At 36.5% G+C, this 16,181-nt stretch overlaps 1 protein-coding gene across 1 annotated transcript in view; it reads right to left on the bottom strand.

The window, feature by feature from the left end:
- The window catches only part of FBXL17 (F-box and leucine rich repeat protein 17), a 470,506-nt gene that overhangs the window by 308,892 nt on the left and 145,433 nt on the right, over nucleotides 1–16,181 (bottom strand). The window contains exon 5 of the mRNA XM_054589993.1: nucleotides 9,213–9,320. Coding sequence (XP_054445968.1) covers nucleotides 9,213–9,320 — 108 coding nt within the window. The remainder of the gene's footprint in view (nucleotides 1–9,212; nucleotides 9,321–16,181) is intronic.

The following is a 16,181-nucleotide window of genomic DNA, read 5'->3' as shown; positions in this document are numbered from 1 at the left end:
AGTTATGTGCACAGTGCTCTGCCTCTACAACCCTAGAGAAAGGTAGATGCTATTTTCATCCTCATTTTACAGATTCAAAAACTGAGGCAAAGATATGAGGTGATTTGCCCAAGGTCATACAATCAGTAGTCACACCATTAGCTCTGATGACAGCAATATCTGGTTTTCTGTGCCAAACCTTTAAGATAAAAATTAATGGACCAGATCAGGCACAGATATTCTCAACACTCAGTTTTTGACTCATCTCTTAACTCCCAGAAGTCTAAAAAGAATTGAAAATATGGTCATGCAACACAGACCCCTTCATAATACTCACTGAATCATACTTAACTACAGAATATTTGAGTTGAATGAATTTAAGAATACATATTTTTCACATACCAAAATATTATACAAGTAGTATAGTTAATCAGAAACAAATGAAATGATAATCTATGACTAAACAGTAATATCACCCCTGAAGTAGCAAAATAATTATGTTCTTCCTTTACAATAAGGCATTTTTAACTGATGAGTTGTTTGGAAACTTAAAAGGCAAAAAAGTTTATCTTTATTTCTAGTCTCTGAATAAACAAGAAAAGGAAGATGAAAATTGAGTTAGCTGCATGAATGAACATACTTTCAGTTACTTATGTTAAATCGACTAAAAAAATCAATTTTATTTTCCTTTAGAAAACATTTCATATTTTCAAGCATAAGCACTTTTTAAAAACGTGATTTTTTAAAAAGTTCTTTAAATGTGATTATAGCTTAAGAAAATATCAGAAGTTTGGGCATTTTGTTTAGCTGTCACCTTCCCAAAATATCTGTTTAAAAATAAGCATTAGCCAACATAAAAATCTTCAACCAAGCCCATACCTACCATATCCTAAGAACTCAGTTCATGCTTATAAATAGAATAACTGAAGCAATAATAAGATTTAAGGTAGTATCAGAATTAATATTATTAATTAAAAAGTCATAATGAAAATATTTCAACAATCTAAAAAAAATACATCTATTCCTAAATTATGAAAAATATAACATTTTTATATAGCCTATAATAAAAATAAACTTTTTGTGAAAACTTCTTGACATCTTCCTTAAATCATTTAAAATAAGATCTTCTTGACTGAAATCATTTGAACTGATTTGATATAAATCAATTCATAACAGATATACAGTATTAAATTTATGAACCCACAGCATTTATGGGTTTTCACTCGAACTACATGTACGAATAACTTTCCATTTGACATTTCAGACTCTATAAAAAGCCTATTTTATTTTCAAATTAATATTTATATTATTAATTATTATCTTGAGCATCTCCCATGCTATTATGTATTCTTAAAAGGTATAATATTAAATAGTATGATTTTATCATGTTTCATTAATGACAACATTTTAAAGCTTTTTGGGTCTCACAGGCTTTTTCTTGTTATGGAAATTTTCAAAAATAAACAAAAGTAATGAGAATAGTATAATGAACCCCCATGTCCTATAACCCAGCTCAGTTACCTGTATTTTGTTATTTTTGTCTACTTTATGGGACTATCTACTTTTCTCATTTTCTTCTTCTTATTCACTTTGTACTATTTTAAACCTAACATTTTGTAATTTCACTAGTAAATACTCAAATATATTTAGATATATTGATACTCAGTTTTACATATATGTGTGTATATGTGTGTGTATGTGTGTGTGTGTATCTGAAAAAGTTTTTAACAAATATTTGGTAAAATTCACCAGTGAGCAATCTGGGCCTAGAGTATTATTAGAGGAAAGGTTTTCAACTACAAATGCAATTTTTTTCAGAGACATAAGGTATTAAGATAATCTGCATTCTCTTAAGTGAGCTTTGGTAATTTGTAGCTTTCAAATAAATTTTCCATTTAATCAAATTTGTTGAATTTATAGGCATAAAGATGTCCATAATATTTCCTTGTTATACTTTTAATAACTATAGAATCTGTAAGTTATGTCACTCCTCTGAGTCATGATATTGGTAATTTGTGTTCTCTATATCTCTCTTTTTCTTAATCAGTCTGAATAGAGATGTATCAATTTTATTTATTTTATAAAGAACCAGCTTTTGATTTTATTAATTTTGTTACTTTTATTTTTCATATAATTTCCGCTTTGAATTTTATTATTTCCTTTCCTCTGCTTACTTTGAGTTTAATTTGCTCTTCTTTTTCAAGTGTAATAACGTAGAAGCAAATATCATTGATTTGAGATCTGTCCTTTTTTCTTACATAGGTGTTCATTGCTATTACAGTAGCCCCCCTTATCTGTGTGGGATACAATTCAGGACCCCCAAAGAATGCCTGGAACTGTGGATAGTACCAAACTTTATGTATACTGTTTTTTTCCTATACATACATACCTACGACAATGTTTAATTTGTAAATTAGACAAGAGATTAACAACATAGTAGAACAATTATAATAATATACTATAATAAAAGTTGTATGAATGTGGTCTCTTGGTCTCTCAAAATATCCTATTGTATTGTATGTACATCCCAGAAGGGACAGAGCAGGATGGCACAAGATTTCACCACACTACTCAGAACTCATAATTTAAAACGTATGAGTTGTTTATTTCTGGAATTTTCCATCTCATATTTTCGGACTATGGTTGACCACCGGTGACTGAAACTACAGAAAACAAACCCACAGATGGGCAGGAGAGAGTGGAGAACTACTGTAATTTTACCTGAAGAGTACTTTAATAGCATCACACGAAATCTAATGTGTTATGATTTTATTCTCCGTCAGTTCCAAATCCTTTCTAATTTCTCTTTTGATTTCTACTTTACTCATAGGTTATTTAGGTTGGATGCACAAGGGAAATCAGCCACAGATCTCTGGGATTCTTGACGTGGTTCCTTCCATGCTGGTACTCTAGCCTCTACACTCTGGCTGCCTTGGTCTCCCTGGACTTTCTGTTCTGTCTCAGCTCTGACAGTCAGCTGAGTTGTGCCTAGGTTACGCTGCCCTGTGCTGTTCATTGGAAACTCTTTCAATGCATTAGACAGAGACACTCATAGGGCTCCTCTTGTTTGTTTCTCACATCTCAGGAATCATTGTCCTTGATATCCAGTGTCTTGAAGACCACTCTTTCATACATATTGTCTGTTTTGAGGAGTTGTTTCAGGGAAGAGAATAAATCTGGTCCTTATTTTTCCATCTTAGCTGCAAGGAGAAATTCAGTTTTGTTTTGTTCTTTATGTATCACTGTGAACTCATTATTTTTATACATTTGTTTATTTTAAACCATTGCAATTATTTTTCCTTTCTGGAGCTCGAAGTATCCCAACTTAGGCCAATGGGAGCCACTACATGTTGGCTTCTGAGTCCTTTTGACATGTTTCTACCAATTCCATTAGGGGCAAATGATATTTAGGCAGTAGGGGTTAACTATTTATTTTCATTTGCTTAACTTGTTTTTAAAAAGTAGGAGGGAGGGCAAGATAGAGATATTTTATATTTTTAAACAGGTACATTGCAATAAAAAGAACGTACATGTGATGGAGAAGACTCAATTCTGCCATATACAAGTCACTAATGTCTTCAGCTATGAAATGAAGGCCTCAAAAGTTCTTATCATTTCTCCCTAAATACAGATCTCCATGTATCCAAACACAATACACTAAACCTGACTTTATCTTCTCAATCTGTGTTCGCTCAAGTCTTAGCTATTTCTGGACCCTCACTTACATAGTCATAGCAGCTTAGAATGAAGTCTCCCTACTCCAATATTGTTTGATATTAGCAGAATCTATCTAAAGACTAAGGATGTGTCATAAAAAAATACTGCAAAGTAAATTAGCATCTAGCCAAGTAAAATTAAATCCAAGGGATCATTGTAAGATAATATCAATATTCTTCCACCTAGTTCTTTCATCTTGGCCACCAACATGCCACCCAGACTGAGGAAGACCCAGAAACTTTGGGGCCATGAGCCACAGCCAGAGCCGCATTCACAAGCACAGGAAGCACGTAGGAGGCCAAGGTAATGCTGGTGGCTTGTATCACCACAAGATCAACTTTGACAAATATCACCCAGGTTACTTGGGGAAAGCTGGGATGAAGCCTTACCACTTGAAGAGGAACCAGAGCTTCTGCCTCACTGTCAGCCTGGATAAACTGTGGCCTTGGTCAGTGAGCAGACACAGGTTTTGGTCAGTGAGCAGATACGGCTAAGGCTGCCAAAAACAAGACTTGCTGCTCCTACCGTTAATGTGGTGCAATCAGGCTACTACAAAGTTCTGGGGAAGGAGAAGTTCCCAAAGCAGTGTGTCATTGTGGTCAAATTCTTCAGCAGAAGAGCTGAAGAGAAGATTAGGGTGTTGGTGCAGCCTGTGTGCTGGTAGCTTGAAACCATGGTGAGGGGAGTTTATTAAATGCTCAGAAGTGTGTGTGTGTGTGTGTATGTGTGTGCATTCTTTTTCAAATACCTTCAGTCAAGATCTTATTTTAAATGGTTCAAGGAAGACGTCAAAGAAGTTTTGACAAAAAGTTTATTATATGCCATATATTTTTTATATATATTCTTCCATCTAGTTCCATTCTTAGATCTTCTTGCCCTTGGTTTAAGAATATAAATTGTCACAAATCCCCAAACTTCCTTTCTAACTTACTTTAGACTTCACATTTCTTAGTTTCAGGGAAACCCCCATAGAATCCTTTCCAGGTCAATGATTCTTAAATTCATAGATTTTTCTGTGTTTAAGAAACTCCATGTCTAGAGATAAATCACCTAATCCAGGCACTTCTCTTCTTTGGAAGTAAACTAAGGCACAGAGATTTTATGGCACTTTCCTCTATTAGCAAACTGAGAGCCAGAGACTTAATAAAGTAGTAAGTTGATGAGATTTTCTAAATCATATAAAAGTACACATACATAGATTGAGAGCTTTCATTACTATGTGTCTGACATCTCCCTAATTATTTATGTAAAAATTATATACTATGATGATAACAAATTATTTAGAAACTATACACCATGAGAATAATAACAGTAACACAACTTTCTAGGAACATTTATATATTTACAAACTTCTGTGAATGTAAATTACATTTCTTAATGTCTTAATATGTAAACACTTCGTCAGAATGCAAATATTTTAACAAAAAAGTTTTTACTTTATTTAAACTTGATTTCTACCATTGGTTTTCAAGAGGTAAAACAATTAAAATGGTTTTGCAAAAGTTATACATATTTAAAATGATATCAGACTTCTGGTCAAGATGAAGGCAAAGGTACACAGAGCTTGTCTCCTCACACAACCAAAGCAAAAATTACAACAAGACTACAAAACAAATATTACCCAGAATCATCAGAAAATCAAGCTGTATGGAAGTTTGACAACCAAAGAATTAAAGAAGCCACATTCATCCAGATGTGTAGGAGAGGTGGAGGGGCAGAGAATCAGAGAGGAGAGGAGAGGCATGGAAACACAGAGAGGTACAGAAACATAGAGAGGTGCGTAGAGGCATAAAGATGTAGAACAGGCAGTTCCACACCCACATATGATAGATAAAAATTGAGAGGGATACTTCGAGAGCAAGGGATCCCAGTCCAACGCCAGACCACACAGCCCAGCGTTCCAGGGCCAGGAAGACAAGTCCCCATAACTTCTGGCTGTAAAAATCAGTAGGGATTGAGGTGAAGGAAAAAACTGCAGGATTCTCAGGAATCTCCTCTTAAACGGCCCACAACAGACTTAGGACTTACACAGATTTACTCCCTCTGGGCTTCACTACCAGGCAACAACTGAAAGGGCACCAGTGGCATATGGGAAGAAAGTGTAGCAACTGGCATCAAAGTGAGTGCTGGGAGACATCTTCCTCTCAGACAAAACTCCAGAGGCCAAGCAGCAGCCATTAACCCTTTTCTGAGCCCTCCACCACACAGAGCCACAGAGTGGCGACACCATATCTGAGACTCCATCAAGCTAGTTCACATAAGTTGCCCTGCCCTGATGATTACCTAAGGCTCTGCCCCAACCAACTTATGGGTGCACTTTCCTACAATAGGCCATGATACTAAGGCAGGGAATCAAAGCAGCTCTACCAATTACACAAAAACAAACACCGGGAGGCTGCCAAAATGAGGAGACAAAGAAATATGACCCAAATAAAAGAACAGAACAAAACTCTAGAAAAAGAACTAAGCAAAACAGACATACACAATCTATCAGATACAGAGTTAAAAACACTGGTTGTTAGGATGCTCAAGAAACTGATTGGGTACTTCAACAGCATAAAAAATACCCAGGCAGAAATGGAGGTTGCGCTAAGTGAAATAAAGAAAAATTTACAGAGAACCAACAGTGGAGGGGATAAAGCCGAGAATCATATCAATGATTTGGAATGTAAGAAGAAAAAAACATTCAATTAGAACAGCAAGAAAAAAAAACTGCAACAACAACAAAAAAACCCAAGGATACACTAAGGAGCCTCTGAAACATTTTCAAACGTACCATCATCCAAATCATAGGGGTGCCAGAAGGAGAAAAGGAAGACCTAGAAATTGAAAACTTATTTGAAAAAATAATGAAAGAAAATTTTCCTAATTTGGTGAAGAAAACAGACACACAAGTCTAGGAAGCACGGAAAGTCCCAAACAAGTTGGACCCAAAGAGGATGATGCCAAGACACATCATAATTAAAATGCCAAAGGTTAAAGATAAAGAGAGTATCGTAAAAGTAGCAAGAGAAACAAGAGAGTTACCTACAAAAGAATTCCCAAATGCCTGTCAGTTGATTTCTCAAAAGAAATTTTGCAGGCTAAAAGGGACTGGCAAGAAGTATTCAAAGTGATGAAAAACAAAGACCTACAACCTAGATTACTCTATCCAGCAAAACTATCATTTAGAATTGAAGGGCAGATAAAGTGCTTCCCAGACAAGATAAAGCTAAAGGAGTTCATCATCACCTAGCTATTATTATATGGAATGTTAAAGGAACTTATTTAAGAAAAAGAAGACCAAAACTATGAACATTAAAGTGGCAACAAATTCACAACTACCAACAATTGAATCTACAAAACAAACTAAGCAAACCAGCAGAATAGAAACAGAATCATAGATATGGAGATCATTTGAAGGGTTATCATTTGGGTAGGGGGAGGGAGAAAATGGGGGGAAAGGTACAGGGGTTAAGAAGTACAAATTGGCAGGTACAAAATAGACAGGGATGTTAAGAACAGTATAGGAATTGAAGTAGCCAAAGAACTTATATACCTGACCCATTGACATGAACTAAGGGGGGATTGCATGAGGGAATGGGGGGTCCTGGGTGGAGGGGGGCAAGGGGAAAAATTAGGACAACTGTAATGTCATAATCAATACAATATACTAAAAAATAAAAATAAAATGCTATCTTGCCTTTACATGAATCCAGGAAATTAAGCAGTACTGTACTACAAACCAGTCTTCTAACAGATATGATTCTCAAAACTCTGTGGACCTGCTTTGATATGGATACAGTAGATTAACTGCTGGCAGGACAAACCACCAATCCTGGCCTATAATCTTCAGGACGTTCTCTGAAAATTGAGCTTTCCAATGCAGACATTTGCTGTAGCTGCTATTTTGTCACAGAGAATAATTCTGATTTCTTAAGTCCCAGTCTACCATAATTTTTGGCTACCTCAAAATGCTCAAAGAGGCACTTACTGATCTAATAAGTCTTGTTTTGTCTTTAATGAGTACAATTTCTAGTGATCATAAAAATCCCACATATGGTCATTATAACACTTGTGCATAATCTGTTCATCCAAAGGCATTTCTATGCTACACTATAAATAGCTTTAGATGTGACTAGAAAAACATTCATCTACCAAGATGTTCAGGCCACGGTTATAGGAAATGAACAAAGAAATTATATTACAAATGGTTATATAAGGTGTTCTTTTCTAATAGAGCAATAACTGAGAATAAGCCTCTCCACTGGCTTTAGGTTCTGATCCTCAAAATACAATTAAAGCTGATCAGTCATTTAAGACACAGGACAATCACAGCCTCTTTTTAGATATACTAGATTAAAAGAGTGCTTTGATTTTTTTCTCATTGTTTACTCTGATTTTCCAGCAATTTAGATATCGTAGCATCTAAGTTAATTTTAGTAACTAACATTTACTTAGTTTAGTACGTATGCAATCTCAATGCTAAGGCAAGCACCTTACATATAGTACTTCAATTAATACCCTGAAAAATTATTGCCTGCTCAGCTAGTAAATGGCAGATCCAAGATTCAAACCCAAGCTGAAAACACAGCCCAGCCTCCTACTGATTGTGCCTTATTGCTATAGTCCTAGGTAACTTGTCAACATTTGCTCTTTTTCTAGGGAGAAAAAAAGAAAACATTATTTCCCACAAAACTGTAAGCTTCAAGAGACCTGAAGGGACCAAGCCCAAACAGACCTGGTATGTTACCTGTTTTATTTCAGCATTGTGCTGCTAACACAGTAGTTTTCTGTAGTGTATTGAAGGAAGTCTGAATAGATTACTCAGCTACTGAGTGGAAAAGGCAAAAATCACCTCCATTCTCCTAAGTACTATATAATACAGTTAAAATCCATGCAGTGACAAATTTCAGATATTACACAGATCAATTTTAGAGCCAGGTTTGTTCATTACATGTATATAAGAATTAACTCCTCAATTATTTTAGAGCTCTAGACAGCTGTGGAGATGTCACATAAGGGAGAGATTACAAAGGGACTAGCACTTTCATCATTACTAAAATATGAGATATCATGTATTTGGTATATATGAAAGCTATAACGTTAATTTTAAATATACAGTCACCTTTCTTTCACCTTACATATTCAGCTTAAAAATACACTTTGACCATATTGTCTTCTTGAAGGCTGATGATATGTAAGCAACTAAAACATGAACAAAATATTTTCTAAATTAAATACATTATTAATAATTAAACAATTCTTGTCACATACATTAGTTAATTTAATGCATACATTTCATAGTCATTAGCACTGAAAAAGCAAAAAAGCAAGCTGCTTTTTTAATAAATAAGTGACTCATTTCATAAAGGATAAGTTTGGTATTGTTGCCTTAAACTGGTTTTAACTTCATCAAACACTAGTACACTTCTATTAGGATCTGACTATTTCTCATTCAAGAACATTTAACAGGGCTAGGGCATTGATATGAATGATAATTGGAAACACTGAGGAAAAGCAGCCATGGTTCCTACCTTAGTTAGGTGAATGACTCCTTTGGAAGTAACCGAACAGCCCATGAAGCCCACATACCGAAGTTCCGGACAGTGCTCAGCAAAGGCTTTCACCGACTGATCTGTCACCTAGGGAAGAGGCAGGAAAAAGTTACTCAGGTGGCATTCCAGTGGATTTAAGGATTTGGTTCCTCAAATTCTCTCTGCCCAACTTGCATTAATAATATTTCCCTTTCCATTAGATCATTTGAATCGGTTTACAGACATGCTGCATTATCTCTCGTGGATTTTTTTTTTAAATACTCCCTTCACCCCACATCTCCTCTATCACCCTGTGTTTTTCCACTTCATAGAAAAAAATCTCAAAGATGTCAACACTAGCAACCTCCACTTCTTCATCTCTCTCTCAATAGATATATTTTATCGACACATAATTCATATACCATAAAATTCACCTTTTCAATGGGTAAGTTCAGTGATTTTTAGTATATTCACAAGGTTGTATAACTATCACCAATATCAAATTTCAGAACACGTTCATCACTGAAAAAAAGAAACCGCATACCCATTAGCAGTCACCTCCCTATTCCATCCCCTGCCCCTGGCAACTTTCTGTCTCTGTGGATTTGCCTAGTGTGGAGATTTTTTAATAACGAAAATTATACAATTGGTTTCTAAAGTACAACAATGATCTCTTTTTAAGGTTTCTCCCTTCAAGTGTTTCTTCTAAGAAATCTATTTTTGCCCCTCACTGCTTAAAATTCTTCAGATTTTGATCTTATTGTAACAGGGCACATCCAGGGCTCAGCCAGAGCCCCCATCAAAGGGGATTTGTAATGGGGTCCAGATCTTGGGGTATCCAAGAAAAATATAGGATATTCTCCTTCCAACCAAGGTGGGCTGCCATGGGGAATGGGAGATAGGGAACAAGGCCATTGAGAGTCATTTTACATGTCAATAACAGCAGGATAACTTCAAACCTTATATGCAAAGATGGCTATTTTGCATCAACAAGGCTAACCAGGAAGGTTTGCATAACTTTAACCCAGATGTCACCTGGAGACAGCTCCCCCCATTGCAGCACCTGCTGAGGGAGGTGGAGATGAGGTTGTGAGGGAGGATTCAAGCAGGGATTTGGACCGAGGTGCAGCAGCCATGCTAGAGGCTTTTGAGCAGCAGTTTTGGGAGCAGAGTAGGGGCTCCCTTAATCACGTGTCTTAGGATGAAGGGAAGCAAGATGTAGCAGCCATGCAGAGCAGTTCCCCCAGTTACAGCACATGTGCAGAGAGCTCACACATGGTTTGCTCCACACTGAGAGAGAACAATGCAAAGACCATGCACTAAGGAAAGGGGAGAAAGGACTCTTGCTAGTGGGCCATGAGAAGGTGCCACGTGGTTCTGAATTAAGAACTGGAGTTCACGCCAACGCAGCAGATGGTGCTAGGAACAGTGAAAGATTTGTGTAGCTGAGCTCCAGACTTCTGTTCTTTTTCTTATGAAGGACGGTACCCCTGACTGGACAAAGGGGGAAGACAGGACTGTGTGCTGGGTGTTTTCAAGGGATTTTGAGATTTAATGGCAACATTTAGCCATTATTTAAAACCTGTATAACTTTTGAATAAATAGTTCCCTCCCTTTTCACCAAACTCTGCCATTGAAAGCCATAATTTTTAAGGGCAGCAGGCAAAGAACCTAGAACAGAGGGACTCCGGGGGGAGAGTGGGGTGTAGTTCTGGTAATAGCATCTGGGGTTCCCCACCCAAACAGGTCCAATCATTCAGTAACAGGATAATAGCTAATTTTATGTATCAAATTGACTATGCCACGAGATACCCATATATTTGGTTCAACATTATTCTGGGTGTGTCTGTAAGGGTGTTTCTGGATGAGATTAATATTTGAAAAGGTAAAACAGATGGCCCTCCCCAATGTGGGTGGGAAGCTTACCAAACCCACTGAATGTCTGAATGAAACAAAAAGGTTGAATAAGAAAAATTGGTTCCCTCTCTCTCACTCTCTCTCTCTGTTAAACTATCTTTGAGCTGGGACATTGATCTCCTCCCTTCAGATTCAAACTCATGCTGGAATTTCCACTATCAGCTTTGGACTCAGACTAAAACTATCTATTAGCCTTCTTGTGACTCCAAATTAACCATCTGCAGATTTTGGGCCTTCTCAGCCTTCCTAATTGCATGAGTCAATTCCTTACAAAAATTTCTTTACACACACACACACACACACACACACACACACACAGACGCGCACACACACTTCATACTAATTCTTTCTCTGGAGAACGCTGACTAATGCAATACATATTAGAATCCCCTGAAGAATTTATTAAAAACTCAGAGCCAAAAGAAGTAAGGTCCAAAGATCTGTATTTTTAACAAGCCCCTGAGTGACTCTTAGACATATGAAAGCTTGAGGCCTCAGTGCTGTGAAGAAGTTACATTGACAGTTTTTGGCATTGGTACCTGGCCCCACTTGATTTAAACAAAGGGCAGGAACAAATTCCTTTTTTGTCTTCCCCCACTTCAAAAAATTCCCACGTATAAAATTATCTTCTTAAATTGTGCTAACATTTTCTTCACTGCTCCACAAAAGTGTAGCTTATAAAAGAAGGGCCAAATATTCTCTATCATAGGCTTACTTTCATATTCTCTTTCCTCATAGTCAAGATGAAATCCTGTTGAACAACTGTGTTAGTTTTTCAAACAGCAGCAACTTACATCTCCTTTGCATTAACTTTAATATTGGTGACTCTTACTTTGTTTCTTCCTTATCCATTCTGAATAGGTATTGGAAAATAAAGGTATGTGGGTAGCATTAATTCTAAAACAACACAAGCACATTTTCCTAAAATAATAAAATCAACAACATCCATGGTACATCTGATAAAAGATTAATTCTGCCCTCACAAGTAAAGTATGCTTTAGCATATTAAGACTAAGGGTGCCACTGATAAATTAAAAATGGGCCTTCCTGACATGCAGCTTTCTAAAAATACTATGTTAACAAAGAATATTTAAGGCACTAAAATTGCTTGAAGCTTCAATGAAAACCAATCTCTATTTTAAAAAGTGAGTGGTGGGGGGGAGTAACAGAACTTAAATAACAAATAGTTGATTAAAAACTAACATCAAGCCTTTCATATATCTATCTTCAAGGAACTCAGCCAAGGATTAAGGACACAAGATAGCTCAGGGCCAAGGTATTAGAGCTTTAAGAGAAGAAAAAAGGATATTAAAAATTGGCTTTGTAGCTCTCTCTTTCAGCTGAAGCAATCAGTAAGAGACCTCAGAGCCTCCAGCATCAACAGTCCTATAAGCCAAACAAAACCACAGGAAGTCCTTGGAGTACAGAAACACTCTTAGAGTAGGTATGGGTGTGTTTTTTGGAGACTAATAAAAGGGCCTTGAGTTTGGGTGGGGTTTGGCTCCATTTCCAAAGATATAAGATGAGCTAGGAATTTGGGGCTGAAGGCCTGACTGAAACAAAGATTACAGGGGGCAAGTACTGATGAGCGTGAGGTTTTCTGGGACCCTGGAATCTGATAGCCTCTTTTCAAATCCTCAGTACACCCCTTAAACTGGCTGTGTGATTTAAAGCAAGTCATTCCACCTCTCTATACTTTGTTCCTTCTACAATATGGAAGAAATAAAAGTATCTACCTCACAGGGTAGAGAGTAAACAATACCTGCAAAATATTATATGTTGTTATAGTTAAAATGTGTAATTAAAGCATGCTAGTTTACTCTCCTAGTTACTCTGAGAGATTATGATGGTAATTTGGGGTTTAGGTTACGGGATAAACTGTGAGGTGTGAGGGAGACATAGGTGGAAGCTAGTTATTGCACAATTATGGTAAAAAGAATCCCATTTTGTTAAGACTCTCAGCCTGACTGCACATCAGAATTGCCTGAAGAGCTTTCTGATTTAATTTCTGGGTGAAGGTCTGCATCAGTTTTAGAATCTCCTCTGGGAGATTCTAACATGTAGCCTGGATTATAAGCAACTTCTAAGGCTTTCGTACAAAGTGTGGTCCTCGGAGCAGCAGCACTGGTGTCAACTTGGAGGCTTATTAAAGTGCATAATTTCGGACCCTCCCAGAACTACTGAATTCTAATCTGCGATTCAGACAGGATCCCCAGGTGATTCTAATGCACCTTAAAGCTTGAGAGAGACTGCTGGAAGGACAAAGGACTCGGTCATCTTCTTGGAGTCAAATGAAGCAAAAACTGGATAGCTATTTCATAATCAAAGCACTATGGAGAATTTTTTTAAACAGTTTTATGGGATATAATTTATATATCATAAAATTCACCCATTTTAAGGGAATAGTTCACTGAGTTTCAGTAAATTTGTAGTTCAGTAAACAGTTGTACCATCATCACCAAATTGCAGTTTTGGAACACTTCCATTGTACCGGCCCCCAAATTTCCATTATCATTTGAGCTCATATGCAGTTAATCACAGCTCCCACCCCTAGACAACCATTGACCTGCTATCTTGATAGTTTGCCCTTTCTAGAACTTTCATATAAATAGAATTGTATCATAACTAGTCTTTTGTGTCTAGCTTCTTTCACTAGCATAATGTCTTTGAGGTTCCTCCTTGCTGTTACATGTATCAACAGTTGGCTCATTATACTGCCAACAGAAGTCCATTGTATGGACATACTACATTTTGTTTATCTATTCACCAGTTGATAAATATTTGAGTTGCTTCCAGTTTGAGGCTTTGGTAAATAATGCTGATGTGATCGTTCACATATGAAGCTCTGTATGGACATATACTCTCATTTCTCTTGGGAAAGTTAACTAGGAGTATAATTGCTGAGTCATGTGATAAATATAAGTTTAATTTTTTACATAATTTTTAACTTGGATTGCCTGTCTTAAATTGTAAGAGTTCTTTATATATTTTGTATACAAGCCTTTAATCGATACTTGTTTCACAAATAGTTTCTTCTATTCTGTACCCTGTCTCTTCATTTTCTTAAAGATTACCTTAGCTCTAACATTTACGTCTGTGGTGCCAAGAGAGTTAATTTTTGTAAATGGTATGAAGTAAAATGAAAGTTTCTCTTTTTTTTTGCATACAAATATGCAATTGTCCCAGCACCATTTTTTTGAAAAGACTAGGTACTATGGAGGAATTTTAAAGCTCCAGCTGGAATAGTTTGACTTGAAGTATCAGACTTATTCAGAGACTATGGGAAAACTGGAAAACCAGGCAGTAGATAAAAATGAGTACACAAACATAAATTTGGCTTGGGATTTGGAAAGACGCATCAGAAAATGAGGGGTGAAATGAGATCTATTTTTTAGCCAAGGCTCTGACAGAGAAAGAAGAAGGTGAACTTCAGATTCAGCAGTGTTATTCTTCACTAAGAAGAGGTACAGAAAGGATCAGCTCCTTAAGTTGGCATTCAAAAACCCAAGCTGCACTTCTATATCTGCACAAAAAGGGTGCTCCATACATTTAGTGTGACAATGAGGAAAGTGTGGGTGGTAAGGAATGTCTGTTGTGCTTTCATAGTCAAGAGAAACATGAAAAGCCGGAATAATATAAAAACACACAAATATTCTAGTATAGCTTCAGTTTGTAAATCTTAAGGGGGCCTTTTCTAGTTGCTAAACCAGAGGCAAATAAAACTAGAACTGGAAGCGGGGAAAGGGGAAAAGGAAGAGGATGTTAGTTCTCATAAGCTTTACAGACCTACACTCAATCAGAAATCTATTGAGGGTGGTTTCCTGTGAGATCAAATATAGGGACAAGAGAGAAACCTCTCCAGGAGTAGAAATAATAACCTAGAAAATTCTGAAATAGGGGGCAAATATAATAGCCACTGTAGTGGAAATAGCCCTATGTAACTAAAATATTTTTGGCTTGAAGAAAGAGAAAGCAAAATACAAGCAGCACTGAGTCACTAATTTTGCTTGGAGAGTTACTGTTTACAAATATGATTCTAAATTTTGGAACTGACAACTTTGAAGATTTAGTCTCCAGGCATAACTCATACTCTGTAGGTTTGGGGCACTAGTAGCCAAAAAAGTTGAAGAGGGAATAGATAATAAAAACAGCTAGATAATAAAATCATTATATTTACTAAGACCTTACTGTGTGTCAACCCATGTTCTCTCAATGAATCATACGGGATCCTCATACTAGCCTTAAAAGGCATTGTTATCCCCATTTAACAAGGTGACTAAAGTTAGCCTATTAGAAACTGACTTCCCCGAAATCAAACCAATAGCAGGTGGCAAAGTGGGGCTTTAAAGATTGGTCTTTCAGGTTTTGAAACCCATGCTCTTTAGCTTTATACAAACTAGACTGTAACTCATTTCATGGTGCTAATCTCACTTAAATGTCAATGAAAATTCATGGCCCTCCCTTAAGCCCCAGAAGAGTGTCAGGGATCAAGGCGAAATGTTTATATTTTTTAAACTTAAGAATTTTCTAAAAGTGCTACCCTTGATTACTTTTTTCATCTGTTGCGGATAGAATGAATATGGTGCCAATACTGTGAGAGTCGTACATCCTGAGAAGCCTCCCAAAAGAGAGAAGCATAGGAGAGGGTATGGTAACCTAATTCAGAGGTGCTGAAGAAGCTGGATTAATACTAGTGAATTATGAAACCACAGCAGTAGAAACTGACAGTCCAAGAAAACACTTTTATCTGGAAAGCATTAAAATAAAACAAGAAAAAAGTAAGGATGGGAGAAGCTTTTACATAAAGTTCAGGATTCTAAATAAAGAGAAGCAATTTGTTCTTATTTTAAGACAAAGTTTTCTTGGAACATGGAAGGAGAGAGCTATACCAGAATAAAATTAATTCAATGAAAGGGTTTTGGAATCAATGCTAAAATATTAACTTTTGTAAATTATTAGTAACATATCTTGGGAGGAGGAAAGGAAACTACAGTATTAATTGGTGGAGTAGTCTTTAGTGCTGGATCTAGAGAATTGTCCTGTGTAATTCTA

This window comes from Pteronotus mesoamericanus, unplaced genomic scaffold (assembly GCF_021234165.1).
Source record: "Pteronotus mesoamericanus isolate MK-2021 breed Mesoamerican mustached bat unplaced genomic scaffold, CSHL_Meso_final scaffold_167, whole genome shotgun sequence".
NCBI classification, from domain to species: Eukaryota; Metazoa; Chordata; class Mammalia; order Chiroptera; family Mormoopidae; genus Pteronotus; species Pteronotus mesoamericanus.
This window is presented reverse-complemented; position numbering and strand designations above follow the sequence as displayed.